General features: G+C 33.7%; 2 protein-coding genes across 2 annotated transcripts in view; both read left to right on the forward strand.

Annotated features, from left to right (window-relative positions):
• Positions 1-20,784, forward strand: part of LOC142972743 (uncharacterized) — a 164,949-nt gene that overhangs the window by 117,509 nt on the left and 26,656 nt on the right. The window lies entirely within an intron of this gene.
• LOC142973303 (uncharacterized) lies at positions 16,506-19,364 on the forward strand. The gene is made up of 2 exons (XM_076114941.1): positions 16,506-16,942; positions 17,342-19,364. The coding sequence occupies exon 2, from the start codon at positions 17,409-17,411 to the stop codon at positions 19,236-19,238; it is 1,830 nt and encodes a 609-aa protein (XP_075971056.1). The 5' UTR covers positions 16,506-16,942; positions 17,342-17,408; the 3' UTR covers positions 19,239-19,364.

Raw genomic sequence — 20,784 nt, forward strand, 5'->3', positions numbered from 1 at the left:
CACGTAATAATTATATTTTTCTTTTTTTTCTATAAGTTATGGACGCAGAATTGAACCAAAACAGAAGCAATTTTTGTATTATGACTCTGCAGTTTCATGCTACATTACTGAGCTTCGAGAATCGATTTACAGCAACGTATTTTAAAAATCATATATATAATTATATTTTTACCTTTTACTGTCCTACTGCTGGGCAAGGGTCTCGTCCCAAACGAGAGAGGATTAGTAGGTATACGTAAAATTAACCTGCTGCATCTTGTCCCAGAGAGCGTAGGATAAGCCTCTACGTCTTCCGCGTTCAGAATGGTTCAGAAGAACCGTTTTCAAGCATTAATGAAACTTTCTGGTGGACCATATTACCTTGCAAGTTTTCATTTGCAGGTTTATTATGTTTCTCCACTATGATAGTGTGATAATTGATTACTATGTGAATGTCAGGTGTCAAAGTTCAGGCTGAGTTTCAAGAATCAGACGTGAGGTCATTCAACTCTTCATGCTTTCAAACTAAATCATTCAAGGTAGTCTAACTGTTCAATACTGAAACTTATAAAAAATACATTTAAGAAATAAATTATTTACACTGCGAGAGATTACTTTAACTTTCTAGAATATACAAGCATTGATTTGTGTTCGATTCTCAATATTATTAGAAGTTTTTTTTGTAGTTTCTCTCCAACTATTTTTTCATTTCTCTCCTCCATAGTTTTTCAGAGACTGACTCAAGGCTTAGCATCTCTCTTAACTAGAAGGAGATTCTATCCTGGCGCGGGAGGGTAACAGTTTTAGCCATGTGCTTAGAAAATAGCCGTTTTATTCTTAAGTAACACAGAACTCTAATATGACTATGGGTTCATTAACACAACACACCTCTTATCTTTTCTGAGAAACAGGCGTGACATTATAATATACAATTGTATAGAGTTATTGAAGCACAAAATCAATTTCGATACAGTTAATGCAATCTATTCAGTTCACCATACATTCAGAGATGAATACAAAATAATACTATATGTATGTATGTCTGCATGTGTGTATGTATAATTGTCTCCTGAACATCCGGTTCCAATGAATGCGCCTTTTATTTGGACCATGAAATCGAACACATGCATTTAATGTGACCACGTTGAGTTGTGACTTCGGCGAAAGTTTTAGTGCATTTGTAAAATTATAATTTTAATCACGTGACAAATATTAATGTAAACTCTTTTTAATTTAACCTGTTTAGTGTTTATGTACAATCAATACAGTTTTAAACGTCAGGGATGCAGTAGTAACAGTGGACCTAACTCCATTTTTATAGCATCATGTGTAAGTATCTGTTCAACACGCACGTATAGTAAATCTTTTGTACTATCGGCAGTTATACTTCATATCCATTGATTGTAAAGACGCCTAAAATAATACGCCAAATTCATATTTTACGGGAAACTAAATCTGCACATGCTAATAAGTTTTTATTCGCTCATACTGTTACTAGAACACAAGCAAGACATGACTACTTTAATAAATCCATCGTAATTTCGGTAATAACGTGTGTATTTTATGTAAGAAGTCCATACTTTCAGTGATGTTGGAAAGCTGTCCCACATGATTACCGAGGTACGTAGTCGCGGCCCACTAACTCACAGTATCATGTGCTTGTTGATATGCGCTCGTACTCAATTTGTCGGCCTCGTTGTGCGATCGACTGATATTTCACTTTAAAATTAACTTATATAGGTACTTACTTACATTATTAATAAATTACCTTAGATAGGTAACTACTAAAGTTATTATGAATGGACCTTAACGTAGGGGTATTTTAAACATGACTATACTCTACTTAATTGTAAGCTTTACAGACCAATACCACTTTACTTTATCCGGAAATCGAACCCAAGACCTCTAGACGATAAGTCGTTTCTTGTTTCTCTTATTGTTTGACATAGTATTGGAATATATTATGACAACTGATACAAACTCCTTCTTCTATATGAGTCGGTTATAGCAGTACCAGTGAAATAAATGTTAGTTATTGTGAAGGCTTGTAGCTTTTAACTGTCGATTACTATCACAGATAAAAGTAGAACTGTCATTTAAAAAAAGTTATTATAACGACAACTTGCAAGTCATCCCTCAATCGGGTCTCTGACCGTATTTTTTCAACAACTCTTTAACAGGCCAAAACTAATATAACTCCAAAGAAGCTCATCTCTAAGGTATGCTACACACATAATCGGGTCGGCAAAAGCGAATATATGAAGATGAATCCGATTGGCACAAGCCGAACAAGTGAGTAGAATCGATTTTGTTGTTCGATAAATATTGCCAAACCGAACATCCTAAACAAATATGTGACCAGCAAGCTTTAGTCATAACTCTACAATAACAGCAACTTCATGTTTGCAGAATCATGAAGGACAACTGTCAATATTCTATTTTTAGCCCTCCTATAATCCTGGTCGTAAATGCAAATTGTGAGTGCTTTTTCCTCAACAATTGTTCCATATTCCAGCATTCTTGGAAGGCTGCCACTGAGCCTGCCACGCTGGCTATCACTCGTGCTTTATAAATCTATGTAATGTTACATGTGTGTGCTTAGTGTTGACGCTTATAAATCTGTGAATCAATTGTGAAGGATGCGTTTGTTTGTGTAGGGCTGACTCGAAAACGGCTGTGCCGTTTAGGTTAGCATTTTTTTTGTGTAAATGATGGATAGTATCTCTGGTATTCGCGCTTTTTGTCTTTAATGTGGACCGGAATCATACTTTCATAATTACCTATTTTTTAAGTCTGTAAATATTATGCCAGTTTGTGATTTATAATCACTATTAAAAACTATAAATCAAGATAATAGAACTTATTATTCCGGTAAAAAACCACAATTTGGTAATAACTAAAAAGCAGAAAAATGGCTCATACAATAAGTAATTCCGCAGTCGACTCGTGCGCACGTTTCTCACAGTAGATTCGATAGCGTGATCGTTTGTCATGTGCGACTCAATACTTCATACGAGATTATACGAGCTTATACGAGTATACCCGAGCTTGTACGAGTATATCCGAGTAAGTACGACGTCGGTGGTCAGGCTTATGAATGAGAAACGAGACTGGGAACCAACGGTTGACTGAACTGGGATCGTCGATTGATTGTGGGAACTGTGTGAATACATGTTTGTGGATACTATAGTTAGTATTTGTAAAGTAGTTTGATGCGAAAATTGTCGAAGAGTAGTTTAATGGTACTGCATATTTAATATAATAGTATATTGAGAATTTCAGGTTTGCGTAAGTTTTAATTATGTTTATTAAGTGCGTAATTATGTTTTACGTTTAATCTGTTTTGTTAACCCATTATTGCACCAATTTTGGGCAAATTTAGGGAGGGATGTTGTCCAATTTTTTGCAAGTTACAATAAGTTTAAAAAGTATTAAGCAAACTTAACCTGGGGATTGACGAGACGAAAAGTAACAGCTGTTTGCACATAACTGACTAATATGCGTATAGAACTGTTGTTGTGTGTTTATCATAAATAAGGTTAAAAATGTGACCGAAATAAAAAGTAATTGAAGTTCGTCACGCAAAATATATTGTAAATAACAATAGGTTTACAAATACGGGTAAAAACTAAAATAAGGCTACGCTTATATTTATAGCATTTGCTAAAATTGCATTTTATGTATATCATCATCGGAAACAGAATATTTCTCATAAACATAAAACAAGCCAGATGATCGAAAATTTGCTAGATTTTTTAAGTATACTAATTTTATGAGTGCATCAACCTATTAACAAATAGAAAAACACAGACGAATCCACATGCCATTCTATAAAAGGTGACCATTATGGAAAACGAAACAAATCATGGAATCAAAAATAAAGATTTTTAGCTATCAGATAAACTATTTGTAACATATCTGACGTAATTTTTGAATTAATATAATGTGGTCATTTCTAACTCCAGAAACACCTTAAAAGGAGGTTTTAATATGTTATACTGTAGTGACATAGTATAATGAATCATTATGGCTTTGCACACGGTTTTTCTGCCTAAAATTATAAATTTAACCTATTATTGTCCCACTGCTAGGCAAGAGTCTCCTCCCGTAATGAGGGAGGGATTAGGCCTTGAGTCCACCACGCTGGCTAATTGCGGTTTGGGGACTTTGCATACCTTCAAGAACTGTTCAAAAGATCTCTCATTCATACAAGGTTGCATCACGATGTTTTCCTTCACCGTTGGAACAAGTGATAATTATTTCCAATACACACGTCGAAAAGTCATTGGTGTTTTTTCTAGGGTTCGAATCTGCAACCACTTGCGTGAAATGATGTTACAAATACTAACTTTTATTTGAAAATATCAAAACAAATAGGTACACATTAAAAAGACAGGTTTATTACTTTTTTTCATTTTTGCTACCAGGTGTGTCCTTATCTAATAAAGCTTAACAAATTTAATGTAAAAAGCGAATAAAAGACCGACACTTCCGCACCCATCTCATTATAACTAAAAAACAGCTCATAAAATACGTCCATTTTATTAAAACCACTTTTTTAAACAATAAAATGCTAACATTATGTCTAATATTTATCGAGAACTATAAAATATGACGCCTACGGTTATTCAAATCTAACAAATTAACTTATAAAGGCAACATTAAACGTGTCGGCTTTTATTTAAACACTAGCTGACCCGCGCAACTTCGCTTGCGTCACATAAGATAGAATGGGTCAAAATGTTCCCCGTTTTTGTAACATTTTTCGTTGCTACTCTGCTCCTAATAGCCGTAGCGTGATGGTATATAGCCTATAATAGCCTCGATAAATGGGCTATTTAACATTGAAAGAATTTTTTAAATCGGACCCGTAGGTCCTGAGATTAGCGCGTTCAAACAAACAAACAATCAAACAAACTTTTCAGCTTTATAATATTAGTATAGATAAAGAACACATCCTTTATGAGAATCACTCAATTTATATACTTACTGATTATAATTATTTTTGTCTTGAGTCTTCATATTATCGTGTGTGTTAGCATTTAAGTGCAAATGCGCAAATGTGGATTATTGTTACTATAATAATAGTATTATTAGTGACAGTTTTTATCCTTGTTCTTTACTCTTTGCGTCCTTTCAAGTATTAGGGTTAAGTTAAACGTATTAGTTTAGTTATTTGTCATTCTGAAAAAAAGCACGTTATCACCGCACCTATTAAGGTACTTTTTTGTCAAAAATGTAGAAAATAAGATTAAGATACAGGAAAAGTCTTAATTGAGATAAATGAAATGTGTATATAAATTTTACGTAGTCCAGTACAGTTATTAAGAAAGTCAGACAATAATTTTTTTAGACATCATCTCAAAGGCAAACTGGAGTGAAAGATGTAGCTATTATTTAATTTAAAATAATAATATTACTAGGTATACCTGTCCTTATATGGGAAGTGAGTGGATCATGTAAATGAGCGTGACCTATCGATTTGGTATTCTGTTTCGAGATGACGTGTATGTCATGTTATTAGTGTCTTTATTATGTTTATGATATGAATGCAATAGGTAACGGGATATTCAGATATGGGTGGTGATTTATTTATTTATGAATGGACTTTTCATTAAAATGATGTCTTAGCAATCATTGCTGGAATCCTCTGTTATAAATGGATTTTTCTAGTAAATTGCTGAAATAATCTCATTTGGAGCAACATAATTCTTCGTGTTATTTAGTAGTGAACTTGTCTTGTTTATCAACTTTCTTTTTTGCAACTTTTACAACATATCAAGTATTTTGATCTCATTTAAGATTGTTAGATAGCAGACTCTGATCACTCGTTCCTTATAATATATTTGTAGCATATGAATGTCAGAAATCAGGCAGTATCTACACAAGGTATATAGTCCTTTTGCAGTATTTTGAACACTTATATTATCAAACAATCTCACAAACGTAATTTTAATAAAGAATGACAAGCTCAGTGTCGTTTCATTCTCACGAGTTTTTATGAACTATAAAGTTATTTTTATTGTTCACAGTTTTGTTTAAAGTAATTAAGTTGAGACGATTAAGTGCTACCTTTTTAGTAGGTTTTATTTGACGCGATCGTTATCGATAATAGCTGCCAAAATTGGTTTTAGTAATGTTATGTAATAGGTCATTTCATACTCAACTTAATGAGTAGATAAAATGTTGAGATACATGTAGTTAGAACGATAACAGTTATTTGAAAATTCTTATTCAATATTCATCGATTTATATGTTAATGCTTGTTTTAGCCATACTTATGTTCTTTATAAACGTGTGAATGTCACATATTTTAAAGACAATGCTATTTTTTACGTATTTCCTTGTATATTCAAAGCTTTTTCCCTTTCTCGTTCCATATAGGTTATATTTCACCCAAATCGAAAAATATGTACCAAAATCGAAACACAGATTTAATATTGGTTACTTCGTTGTACTACCTCAGTAGTAAACTTGATTATAATATTAGCCAACAAACTATTAGTATTCACAGTAGCATCGATGTTGTAAGTGAACAGTGAACTATTGTGTATTATATCAGGTGTTAAATGTTTCATATATCTTACGTATCTTCAATCGCCTTGTTAGCGCTGAAGCAATATCCTAAGATTGTTAGTACTTGTCTTAGTTAGTATGTTATAGAGTATATTATATTATTTACCTGCTAGCTGACCCCGGCAAACTTCGTACCGCGCTATTATTATATTAGTTTGTACAAACTTTCTCCAAACAATAATGAATACATAAAATAAATATTCGTGTAATTTGTGTAGTTGTTTATAAGTTTTACGTGTTCAATAATTTTGTTTCTTCGGTTCGGTTCGGTACATTCTTATACATATAAAATAATTGAACAGGGTGTTTTTTTTCGTAGCTTTGTTTCGCAGTAGTCAAAAATATTTTAACAGTTTCTTTTAGTTTACGTGACTACTACATGCCATAAACATAATTTTCGATGAATGCCCACTTATATTATGGGGTACTTTTGTTCTAGTGGAATCCTTCATGGAAGAATTCGCAGACATTATCTAGAGATACATAAAGATTCAAATCTAAACAAAAGAATACATTGCTTTTTCTACAAAAGATGCTATCACTACCAATTGGAAGTCATAACTCGACTATAACCGACCACATTAGTCGATACTTGTATAGTATTACTAACTAAGGATGTAGTCGATTATTTCGAGTAGATTGGTTCAAGGGGATATCGATTACAAACGATTACATCGATCGCCGGCCGCGTCGGTGGCGCAATGCGAATTGTTATTTGTTTTGCTACTGGGCTTTCAATAACTGTACGAGTACAATGAGTTTGTATCCAGTGGTATGTGATGATATAGATCGAAAGATTGTGGTACAGTTTTGTAGTTGTGATGATTATCTTTGCTACAGGTGTTATAAAGGTTCGATTTGTAATTCTTGGAAGTCGTAATATCGCTACAGCGCATTTTCCTAATTTATTTTTGTGAGGTTCAAATCGCTTGTGCAGTATTTAGGACGTCTCTAGTATTATACTACTATCATAAAGTCCTAGTAACACAATATTTTCTATCACCTCAGAAGTTTCTTGAAAAATTGTTCATAATTTTTTTCTTGCCAACATTTTTATTTCAAAGAATCTCGAAGTATTTGATTATAGAGATTGAATAAAAACCAAGTGTGTATTGCATTAGGTATTAATATTAGTATTTAGATGCTGTATTTACCTGCACAATGACTCATAATATTACACCACACTTAATCCTAACACCAGTTTTAAAGATAGACCTGAGTCATTAGATGCACCGACACATTTTTACAGACCTGTTCTAAATATCATACACAATTATAAAGTTCAGTGAGTATGTTAATCTGACCGCTCTACTTAAGTAAGGCTTTTGACGTGTTGATAAGAGCAACTAGTTGTAAATGATCTGATTTTGTAATTGTTATTGCTGTCTTTGACAGTACGGAATGCCTTTTGCGATGTTTTCGAAATATTGGTGCAATACACACTGGTCATAACCTAGGTAAAAATCAATATATTAGTACCTTAATACCTTATAGAAATATTGTTACAACCATTTGGCGATTAAAAAGAGTGGCCAGGAGTTTCTTGCCAGCTTTTTTAATTTTCCTTACCTTCCGAACTGGCGGCAAATTCACGGTTTGGTTTCATTCCCGTTTTTGAAAAGGCATTGTAAAAATTATAAAGTTGTTAAGTTTGTTGTATGTTTTTCTATTGTTTGTTAGAATAATTTGAGTAAACTTAAATAGGTAACTTTAACAATACCAACAAACAACACCATTAATATGTGCAACGCCTACAATAAAAACAAGCCTTACTTTTTTCTGAAATTAACAGAGAGTTAAAAAATCTCAGACTTAGAAAATAAACCCAGGACCTCGCAGAGGAACTCAGAGAAAATTAACAAATCATGTTGCTACACTTGTATTGCAAATACATTACTTACTTAATCGTTTAATAATTTCGTTAATTGATTGTATATTGATCAACTTATCCGTATTTCAATCAATAAGTATATTAACACCCTAAAATTTAAATAACAAGTAGCGTAATTATCAAGTTCTCATAATTATCTACATTTTAATAGCTAATTATATTTTTATACTTATAGTTATAGTTTTTGGTTATGTTGTGTCATTGTTTATTACACATAAAGGATGTAATTAGTGTAAAAATAATGTCAATTTGGTATTAGATTAACATAGTTTAATTTGAATAATTTATTAATTATTATTCTGATAATTATTGCTAAATCGAAAGATTGTAGGATAGCGGAGAAACAAATTAATAAAAATCTTTTTATGTGTAATATTTGTAATTATTTATACTGAAAACTAGTGCATTACTTTTTCTGATGCACTTGCCGGAAAAAGCTATCTTTATATATGTTTTTTGCGACTCATAGCAGTACTTTCCGAGGAAATCATTAATAAAACACGTGACCTAAAAACTGATGGAAATAACTTGATTGAAAGGTGTTAATTTCTATTCAGGCGTGAATAAATCGAGCGTGAAACCTCGCGCGTGCATATGCAAAGAAAATTGATGAATGACAAAAAGTGATGGAAGGAAATGCTAGGTTTTAACTTTTTTAATGGCGTTATATATTTATTCCTCCTTTTTTATATTATGGACTAACTGGTTTTGTGAAAGTGGTAGTTTTGATTCTGAATGTGTGAACAACATTAATTTTACGAAATTTGTATAAAAAGACACCATGGAAAGGCAGAGCCACAGATAATAATGTACTTGTAAAGATTACTAGTATCAGTTATGATAATAAAAATGTCAGGAGTGTTACTCTTCCTTGTAACCGACAAGCCTAAAATAGAAGAGATAACGTTAAGGAAATACCGTTTTATTCTTATTGCTACCCTTAAGAAACAAAACTAACTTATTTGTAAAAACTAATATAATACTTATCCATTTTTTTAAACACTTTACCCCTAGTAACTACGAAGAGCTACTATTGCAGTGGGTGTTTCTTTAGTTCAATAGCAAAGCTAGTGATGCATATCTATGACCCAATATTTGAACAGCAGCCGCATTAGCATATAATAGCGATCTCACATCGTCATATCAATCAGTAACACATTGCTCACACGTTCAATGTCGACCACTACTTGTAATCATTTCGATCTGCTCTGTGACACTTCATTTACATATACACTAAGCCTCCTTACTGTTAAGGAGTAAATATACTTGATTATTTAAACGTAGTAGATTAAAACACGACTGTTAAAAGTACGTTGTATTAAGCTTAATTTCGTATTACACCTTTAAGTTAAATGTGTAGGGTTCAAATGAAACAAGCATAGGACCGGCGCAGCGGCGTACCGAGAGGGAAGCCTGTACTAAATAATGGGTACGAATTGACTGAATTGATAATAGGTCGTTTTTTATCAGCAGAATATGCAAAGTACAATTACATGCTATCACGCGGTTCCGCGTAGGATACCACAAAACAGCGCGAAGTGGTATTGGTACAGGCCCTTATTTAATGTTATCCTGTAATTCAACCATTCATATTATCAAAATAACTTCAGTAGTAACGTGAAAAGGTCACACAAGTCCATTACAATGTTAACTTTGCCTCATAACAAACCTACATACTGTTCCATTCAATGGTAGTACGTATGTCCATTTGCATTTATCTACCGTACAATTTTCACACGGTTGCAAAACGCAGCGTTCGCTAGCCAAGTGTGAAATGACCGTGCTATACCCTTTCATTTGTAGTTGCGTGGTTATTTATTCATAACTCTGTTTATGAGACAAGGCTGTAGCTTTGTATTAGGTTAAACTATGATTATAGTACAGGCAGTGTACAAAATCATTGGTAGTTTAAAAACCATTTTAGATCAAGTTTTTCTTGGCACTTATTTTTGGGTAGAGTTAACTAAATATTTCATTATTTCTCAAAGTTTGATGCTATGTATACGTTTTTTTTTTATGTATCAAAATGTTTTAATTCTATGCAGCGAAAGTATAATAATACTAAGGTCTCCAGAACCCGAAAATATAGGATTGAGTCAACATCATTTCTCAATCATCGTCTAGTTTTGTCTTAGAACATCATTTTGAATGGATTTTTTACATGATGTTGAACATTGAAACTTGATTTTCTTTTGGTGTTAACTGTACGACTAAATCTTAAGTTTACTTTTAAGATCATTTTTGAAGATTACCCATTGTTTCAGTATCGAGTGCGCGTTGTTTATCGATAAAGACAAAAGGTTTTACGAGCAAAGATTAAATCAAAATAAATGGTCTGTTTATTGTGAACTGTTTGTTAACCTTCAGTTGCCAATAAGATAGTAAAGACTAAGCGAGATAATGGGATAAAGTTAAATTAATGTTACGAACATAAACGGATTAGGGAATAACTGTCTGTTAGTCTGAAAAACTAATGAGCGCCCCTAATGTGTTTCGTACTCACCGATAGGAAAACTATCTACGAGTTAAGTAACCCTTGTCGCGGTCATTCCACGGATGGGTGACCGCAGTTGTATCTGAACTAGAATTCCGTGCTTCGGAGGGCACGTAATAAGTTGGTTCCGGTTGTTGTCTGCTAAGATAGCAGTCTTTAAGCCATGTCAAATGCCTTTCAAGCTACAACTTTGATACTAGGTGGACCATTAACGATAAAATAATAATAATATAATAGAAATGCTCTATTGCAATTAAATAAAGGTAATAAGTTAATTAATACAAAACATTGAGGTCTCAAGTCTATTGCTTCAGTAGTAAAAGGTATTCAGTTATATTGTAATTATTCTCAATCTATGTAAATGAGTTCTGCAACTGGACTATGAGGAAATACTATGAGAACATTGGACAATGTTGTTTATGAGATATTTGCATTTGTAGTTGTAGATTTTGTTGTATTTGTGTTTTCTTTCCGTGTATTTCTTGTTTATGAAATAAGATGTTGATCAAAAATGTGTAAAAGGTATTCTAGATAAGTTTTTTTACATAATAATTTGTAAAATATTTAATTAACGCATGTTATTGTTATAAATATTACTCGTATTTCGAAGAAATTTTTAATCTTCGTATAAATATTATATATACTTTTTATTTGGTTAAAATATTCATGTAAACTAATTTTTCTAAGCTCGCGCGTTTTTAACATTATCATTTTTTTCACACTGGCTTAACATTACTTCTCATTAAAGCTAGACTTTCCTTTCGTACTATTACAAACAATATCTTATAATACTTAATTCCAGCATAAAACATGCGTGAAACCAACTTTAAAAAACAAATAAGTTTTTCATCCAAAAGTCTGCTATCAATCTCTCCCACACAAATATTATCACATTCGTTAACGTTAACGAATGTATTGTGTGAAAGATACAAAGATAAGCTCACAGTGTTGTATGTCCATTGTATGTTTGTATGTTACTGTACTACTAAACCTATTATAACATAGCAATTGTTGTTTAGTAAGGACTGTTATGAAATGGACGTTTGTGGACGACTAGTTGAGCCGCGCGGATCTGAACAGATCCGCACTACGATATTTCAGCACTACTGGGTCCGAAATTCGAGAAAGAAATTTGCGTAATTGAGCCTGGTTTTTCAAATATACATACTTATACATACACTCAGCGGCAGAAAAAGTGGCCCAAGCGCTTATCGTGAATTTGTAAACAAATTAAGTAATATATGAAAGATATATTGTCGTAAGTAGTTGCGAAGTGATCTGTTTAGTGTTATGAAGTCTTGAATTTCAGATTAATTTAAGTGACGGATGACTTTTTCTAACAATGTGTGTTAGAACTGAATTCAGTGTTGATTCGAGAGGTCAGTTGAATTCTGTATTTTGAAATATTGCTGCACGGAAACGATTTTCTTTATGATTTTTATTGATTATTGGTCTATTTAGATTTTAGAAAAGATTTGAAGATGCCACTTACTGCTGAACAAGTGGCTTAGGTGGTCTTGTTGTCCGATCAGGGCCATTACCATTGAGAGGTGGCTGCATTTTTCAATGTATCGCGTACCACTTTAAGGTCTGCGATTAGGAGGTATCGTGAGACTGGTCTCTACACGCGGCGACTAGGAATTGGACGAACACGATGTACATCCGCAAGAGATGACCGATTTGTTAACCTCGAGGTGCTGAGAAACCGCTTTCTGACAGCGTTTGAGATTCACTAGAGGCTTCAAGCGGCACGCGGAGTCATTCTTAGTGAACGGAACATGAGGCGAAGGATAAAAGAACGTAATTTACAGGCAGGAAGACCAACCCGAGTACCAGAACTCGAGAGACACCATCGAGTTGCGCGATTACGATTTGCTCGTAAACATGTGAATTGGCTATCGACCAATGGAGCAAGTTCTTGTTAACCGATGAGTGCTGAGTAGCATTAAGAGCACCAAATGGTCATGAGAGAGTGTAAAGACGCCATTAAGGACGGTTTTTTCCCAACACAACACGTCAGACGGTCAGTTACAAAGGTAGGTCTGTTATGGTATGGAGAGGTGTATGTTTGGAGGCACGTACGGAGCTTGTCATCGTAGATCAGCGCCTAACAGCAGCCGGGTACATTGAAGAAATCTTCCAAGACCATGTTGTACCACTTATGGATTTCATTGGTCGGGAGGATTAACTCTAATGCAGTTTAATGCGCGCGCTCATAGCGCCCGCGTTGTGGAATCGCACCTTGCTGATATCGGGATTCAAAAACTGGCTTAGCCTGCTCACAGTCCAGACATCAACCCCATAGAACATGTCTGGCACATGCTAAAAAACAGTGTATGCGCACTGCCCAACCCACCAGAATCACTTGGTGAGCGAAGAATCGCTCTAGTCAGAGTGTGGGATAAAGTTCTTCAAGCAGTAATTAAAACATCCTCCAAAGCATGCCAGAATGCATGCAGGTCACCATAAATGCTAGAGGAGTTAACACGCGGTATAAACTAAATTTTTTCTCTGGTGCAGAATTAGGTTTTTGCAAAAACTTTCAGTAAGCGATTTCGACAAAAGCTGTATTTTTTAATTTTTCCCATTTTTGATTAAAAATTACGACTATTTAGTGTAAATTGTAACTAAACTTGTGTATAAACTGTTTAACTAATAGTTATAGCCAAAATAGTAACCATATATTGATATTCTAAAAAGTTTTATCGTAGTTTTGCTTTGGGCCACTTTTTCTGCCGCTGAGTGTATTATCACGTTTTTTTCTCACATGGGTAGGTAGAGACGCCACTTGGTACGATCTTTACAAACCTCCGTTGCCTCATACATTTTCAAATATCTTCATACAAAAATATATGAAAACCAGTGACGGTGATCCAGTTCGTAACAAGTTTCGCTCAGCCACTCGCTTAAAAAGATCATCGGTTAATAAATTAGCTCTGAAAAAAATATCTTCAGGCTACATTTTATGAAGAACTGTTTAGTGGTTCAGCAATCGTAGCATAAAGACAAACACTACTCAATTATAATCTTAGTACGGCTTGTGTAAATACGTCTAGGTGATAAATATAAGGAGTTAGAACAAAGTCTGGCTGACCAATACTTGTTTCAGTTTGTTGTTCTTGCAAAACTTTTGTATGATTCATTTGAAAGAATTTGTGGAATTTATTTCGTAACAATATTTTCTCTCACTGTAAGTAGTATAGGAGTACTTTTGATACAGTATGTCGTATCTTGTTGGCACTTAATAGACAAAAAGATAAGTATTCTAAACATTTTTGATTTATATTTTAATGCTCTTCATAATGACAACAAATATTTCTATCAACATTGTGCGTGCTTTGCAATATAGTGATCCTAAGGTGCCATTGAAATAGAGTACATGATGTTTTAAATAGAGTTACATAAGGATGTTACTTAAATAAATGGCTTCTTCAAGCAGCATATAAAAGTTTATCATCATAAAATCTATTAGAAATCTAAAACCTACTGTGACTGACATTCTTTTCCATCAAATCTAACAAATAAATAAGTCACACTTATAAGACTATTACATAAAAACACAAAACAAACACTAACCTCGACCTGTGCGACATCACTGAAACGATCTAACAACGCTAAGATAAAGCCAGTGTCAGATATTTATCACACTGATAACTAAGTTACCTCAGTTATCTCAGTTATCTCAGTTATATCATATTATAGGTTCAAGAGGTTACGTCTTGACGGTCATTCGCACGTTTTTTATTTGTTTGCGTTTTTTATTAGCATTTGAATTGTAGGATTGTAGCTATTGGACGTTTTGGGTAACATCGACTTTGACAATTCTAAAGAAGTTTACTTTTGTAGTGACCTTTTATACTGGCCAACGTCACAAATAGTTCTAGCAGTAATTTTCGTCATTACTTTATTCAAAGTCCAGCTAGACATCTTATAAATTTTATGTGATTTACTAGCGTATCTAAGACGGAAAAATGTGCTTTTCAAATGTAGATATGAGTAATAAATATATAAAACAACAAACCTGAATGATAATGTGATTTGTACGAAAATCTAGTATACTGTAATTGCAGGGCTAGTTCCCGAATTCGTAAGAAAAATATAAATTAGAGCTGTATATGGTATAGATTTATCGAAGCATAAAACACACGTACTACATACAGACATACCATACAAATTATAATTATGTAATCTAATCTACATAAGTATATACCCTTTAGAAAGTACATACATACTTAACACCTATCCACACACATCACGTACTACCTCTATTATATTACGAATATTCACAAAAGGTTACCGAGTAACTGTTACAAAATATATAATTCAAATTGAACATAATAAGAGGTTCAGGCGTCCAGTCGAAATCTGTCTATAATTTGTGTGTTAAAATTATAAAGTAATGTGTAATTTTTATATGGACTATGATGTGGATGTAAGTGTAAATTACATTTTGTAATAATAAGATTTTAATTCATGCGTCTTGTATGTGATTTTGTTTGCGCTGAAATAACTGATGGCGCCGTTTTTAAAATGAGATATACATACACACGCTTTTAACGCTGTGTCGCGGATTAGCTTCACATATGGTTTAATTTCAAAGTCTTTTTCTTTAATTACGCATAGCGTACGTCAGTCCCATCGTAACCTATGACGAAATATACACGTAATAACAAGAGATTAGTTAATAAACGCTATGAAGTCGGCTTAGTAAATATTTGCAGGAGACAAAAAGAAAATGTTTGTGAAAGCACTAAGTTACTAACTTTTTAGGTATGTCATATCGTTAGAAATATCTTTAAATAAATATCGTTTTAATGCTTTTATACATCACAAATATTTCAGTATACATTTTTAACTTTATTTTCCGCCTCTTCAATATCAGAACTCATTAACAATTTTCCAAAAATACGCACAGAACCTTGATGCAGATGGCCAGTTAATAATAACTCAACAAAAAACTGGCCTCGGCCAATTATCCTTGACAAAGCCATGTGCTACAGATCACATTGTACAAAACATCGGAAGTGGACTGAAAATGATAAAGGAGAATGCTCAAAATGTATGGGAAAAAAACCCAGGCCGTACACAAACGGTGTGTAACTCAGAATGTTAGTGATACTGAGTGATTCAATTCCAGATATTCGCCTCTATCAAATTCGATGGCTAAATACTATTTTTTGATATTAAAAGGTGAATTTAAAAAATTAATATTTTTCAAACATTCATCACAATGATTATTTTTTGAATAATAATATAATTGTATAAGTAAATATCTAATACTAATAAATAATTAATTTTAATGGAACTGTGATTTTAAAAAAATAATTGACAATAAAATAATTATATTCTATCACTACATAGTACAAAACAAAGTCGCTGTATGCTTAGAAGATAAGATACGTGGAAACACAGAAGAAATAATGTTTCTCTTTGCTCTATGCGTGCAAAAGAGATAAAGATAGATCTTGGCTACAGGCGCTCGCGCACGGTGCATTCATCATTGCAGTCCTTCAATAATTATGTCCGTATTTATGCAAAAAGGAACCACACAGCAAATAAGTATTTTTGAGCTATCAAAGGTTTTACAAAAACATATCTGCACTTTCAGTTCCAGTTGGTTCTGTTATGCCATTTGTAAACATTATTTCTGAAGCGAAAATCGCACCGTTCTTTTTTGAATAAGGTTTTAGGCCACTTTTAAATTAGTATTCCGCTAAAAAGTAAAAATTAAAAAATTGTCGTGTGGTTCCATTTTGCATAAATAATTGTGGTGATCTGTGCGTTCTTTTGCTGTCGGAATTATTTTTCAAATAACAACTTGGACACTCTTTCTGGACTCTGATACTTGCTAGCGAATATATATTGTTGAAATGGAAAATAGATGTGTTACGTGCACTCGTGCACTACGACGGACCAGGAGGCATGTTCTTACCCAAGAATTTTTCGCCTCTCAGAGGGATTTTGTAGAAATCATGTTTCAAGAAGTGGAGCCATTACAAGAGGTGTGTATTATTTTATTTGAGCCTACTTGACGACATTACGAAAGGCGTTTGCCTATATTATAGTCTGTGAACTTACAACGAAAAAGTCAATTACACATAGATTATAATAATCTATGCCTTCCATAATGTTAAAAAGTAGGTGTGAAGTATAATTAAATAGATTAGGTACATATTTAATTATATTCGCGTATATTATAATTATTAACATTATTTTCAATAAATTCAAAATAATCAATATTAAAAGTAGAATATTGTGTTAGCTAAGTTCATGGATCTATAAAACTATAGGCAAATCGGTTAAATGAGTCCTCGCCCGCAGGGTACAGAGGCGTGGAGTAGTGCGACACAGGGGAGCGAAGGCGGGTATACTATATAGACCATACTTGACACTGCTTTTAGTTTATTACAGGTTGCTTTCGATGGAACGAGGTCCGTTTGTCATGCTTGTTGGGTGAGAATCAACCGAATGTTACACCGGCCGCCTGAACCTGAACCTGTTCCGTTAGTTACTTTCACGGTTCCAGGGCTGACTAGAGCAGCCAATACATCAAGACGCTGTTTGTTTAATAACTGTGACAATTTAGAGCTTCGTGAAGTGCCAAACTCTATAAAAGTATATTTGTTGAGTTATCACCGATTTTATATACCTAAATATGCTCGGATATGTCAAAATCACTTGAGAAATACATCTCTGGAAAGTATTCCTCAAAACGTGACTCGACGCCAAAATGAATTTAATCCTGCATGTTTTGACGAAATTATAAATATGTACACTGCAGCTATGGAACAGCGAAATGGCTTGAATTTTGATAATATGCACGAAATCACAGAAGATGATCTCCATTTCTGGACTGGTTTGAGACATGATCAATTCGAAAATCTATTTCGGCAAGTACCGAGCTTAAGTCGTCGATCAAGTTCTCCACGAGAAGATCTGTGTGCTTACTTATGTAAGATAAGAACTGGAGAACCAAGTGTACGGCTTAGCACAATATTTAATAAATCAAGACAAACACTTGACAGAAAAATCAAACTCGCAAGACTATGTATTTTTCAAGACTTTGTGCCGCTTCATTTGGGACTGGACCACATCACTCGGGAAGACGTCATACGTAGAAATCGGGTTTTGCCCAATAGCGTAATGGGAAACGAGGAATCACCTAAGGCAATTTTAATTGTGGATGGGAGCTACATTTATATCCAAAAAAGTTCGAATTTTTTATTCCAAAGAAAAAGTTACAGCCTTCATAAATACCAAAACCTAATAAAACCATTTATGATCGTTTGCGGGGATGGGCACATTGTGGATGTAACTGGTCCTTACGACGCTACTACCTCAGATGCCACAATCATGGAACAAGTTCTTGAAAATCATGGCGGACCTATGGAAGAGGCTCCTATTAACTTCTTTTTAGAAGAAGGAGACATTTTTATTTTGGATAGGGGGTTTCGCGACGCAGTTCCAGCTTTAGAGGCACATGGATATGTTACACATATGCCACCCACTAAAAATCGCAATGAAACACAACTATCTACTGAAGAAGCAAATAAATCAAGACTGGTGACAATGTGTAGATGGGTGGTAGAAGCTATAAATGGTCGCTTCAAGAGGGACTTCAAACTATTTCGATACAGAATCTTTAACCGCGCAATGACTACAACCATGACTGACTACAAGATAGCGGCCGCACTTATCAATTGCTTTCAAGAGCCATATGAAGACAGCATGTATACTGAGCAATTTCTAAATATTATAAATATCAATATACACAAGGAGAACCTATTGTCCAATTATGTGAGTCAAAGGAATCTAAACAGGCAGAGAGCGCCATTCCGCCTGCTGAGTAGTGCCGATCCTGATCTCGCAGACTTCCCTCGTCTTACTCGCGAAGATATGATTTTATTCGCACTTGGGACTTACCATATCAAAATCGCCAGATCATACTGCAGCGAACATATAAAAAGAACGGGTGTGTATGAAATCGAAGTCTATAGGCATCCCGAGCTCGTTACAGTAGACGAAAATGCAGCGAATAGTATGCTCATCAGATGCCGCATACAGTCAAGACATGTAAGAAGCAGGGTGTACTACACTTACGTTCTGTATAAGAGAGGAGAAGGCCGGGAATGTATAGTCGAGCATTACTGCTCATGCATTCACGGGAAAAGAACGCTTGGAAGTTGTGCCCACGTTATAAGTGTAATATTTTATTTGGGATGGGCCCGATATGAAGAAAACTTTAGTCACCCTGCTCTTATATTAGACAATGTAACACTAGATATAGAAAGAATGTAATAAATGCTAAAAACATATTTATTGTTTTTTATTTTGTTTTTTTTTTAACTTGAGTTCACCTTGACTCGAAAGCGCACTACGGGCGCCAGCTAGTAGTGTGGGCGGGTATGTCTTTTTTATATTCATGATAAAAAAATATTGAAAATATATTAAAAACCCCTACTGAAAAGTAATAGCAATATCACATGTTTAGCCATCGAATTTGATAGAGGTAAACATTGGGAACTCAATTACACAGTATAACTAATTTTTTGAGTAACATAACTTTTGTGTACATCTTGGGTTTTTTTTGAGCATTCTCCTTTTCGTGACAAATTACATGTTTCCGTGAACAGTGAAAAATTGTGGGAATCGTCGTGCGTAGTGTTATAATAGCGAGTTATTTAGTACTGAATATGTGACAGCGTAGAGGAAGTAAGATATAAAGAGACGTGATTAGTATGTCATATCTAATAGACTATTTTTATATTTAGCTCGCTTAGGAAGCTATTTTGCTAATAATCTCAGAAACTACAAAACGATTGTAAAAAAGTATTTTTCCCGTCGTAGTATAGGTACTACTTATATTAGACATGACCCGCGCAACTTCGCTTGCTTCTATAATTTTCCCCATTTTTGTAATTTTTTTTACTGGTACTCTGCTCCTATTGGTCGTAGCGTGATGATATATACTAATATATAGCCTATAGCCTTCCTCTATAAATGGGCTATCTAACACTGAAAGAATTTTTCAAATCGGACCAGTAGTTCTTGAGATTAGCGCGTTCAACAAACAAACAAACTCTTCAGCTTTATAATATTAGTATAGATAAGCTATAGTTTTATTTCAATTTCATATGCAATTAGTATGGGTACATCAGTCCAACCTTTGCTAGGCCGGTATAGGTCGCTAGTCTACTCGTAATCAAAAATCTACAAATAATAATTAAACATAAAGTTCATGGCCGTCCCTTACAATTAAATAAAAAAAGGTAGTTTCCTCAAAATAATTTCATTAATTATATTCTTGTTTAATTAGAACCTAATAATTAAGTTCTCACACGTTATTGTATGTGTTAATTAAAATATATTGTATAGTTAGTTACTCGTGACTTTGTTTAATTGTGTATGTGATTAAACAATGTCCCTCAAAGTTATGTGTAAATAAATACAAAAATATTGTTCAGAGTGCAAGCTTAGATTAAGGTTTCGGTTGCGACGAATTGATAACAGTGTTAAACAAATAGTGTTTCTTTTGATTAGAAATAAATATGTTTGGGGTAAGCCGGTTTTATTAAAAAAATATATAAAAAGCTTGGGATGGATCAGAAAATAATATTATAATGTATGTATGGGTATAAAGTTAATGTTTACTTTTTTTTTAAATCGTCGGTTTGAGCTCAGAAAATACTCTACAAATGGTTTCTGCGATTAAAAAAAGCTGTATTTTGCATGCCTTCTAAAAAATGGGCTATACTTCATTCATTTGATAAACTGATTTGTAATCATCCATTAATCGCTGCGTGAAGCTTGTACTCCATAAAGCATTAACAAACACAAACATAAG

Source organism: Anticarsia gemmatalis, chromosome 5 (assembly GCF_050436995.1).
Source record: "Anticarsia gemmatalis isolate Benzon Research Colony breed Stoneville strain chromosome 5, ilAntGemm2 primary, whole genome shotgun sequence".
NCBI lineage: Eukaryota > Metazoa > Arthropoda > Insecta > Lepidoptera > Erebidae > Anticarsia > Anticarsia gemmatalis.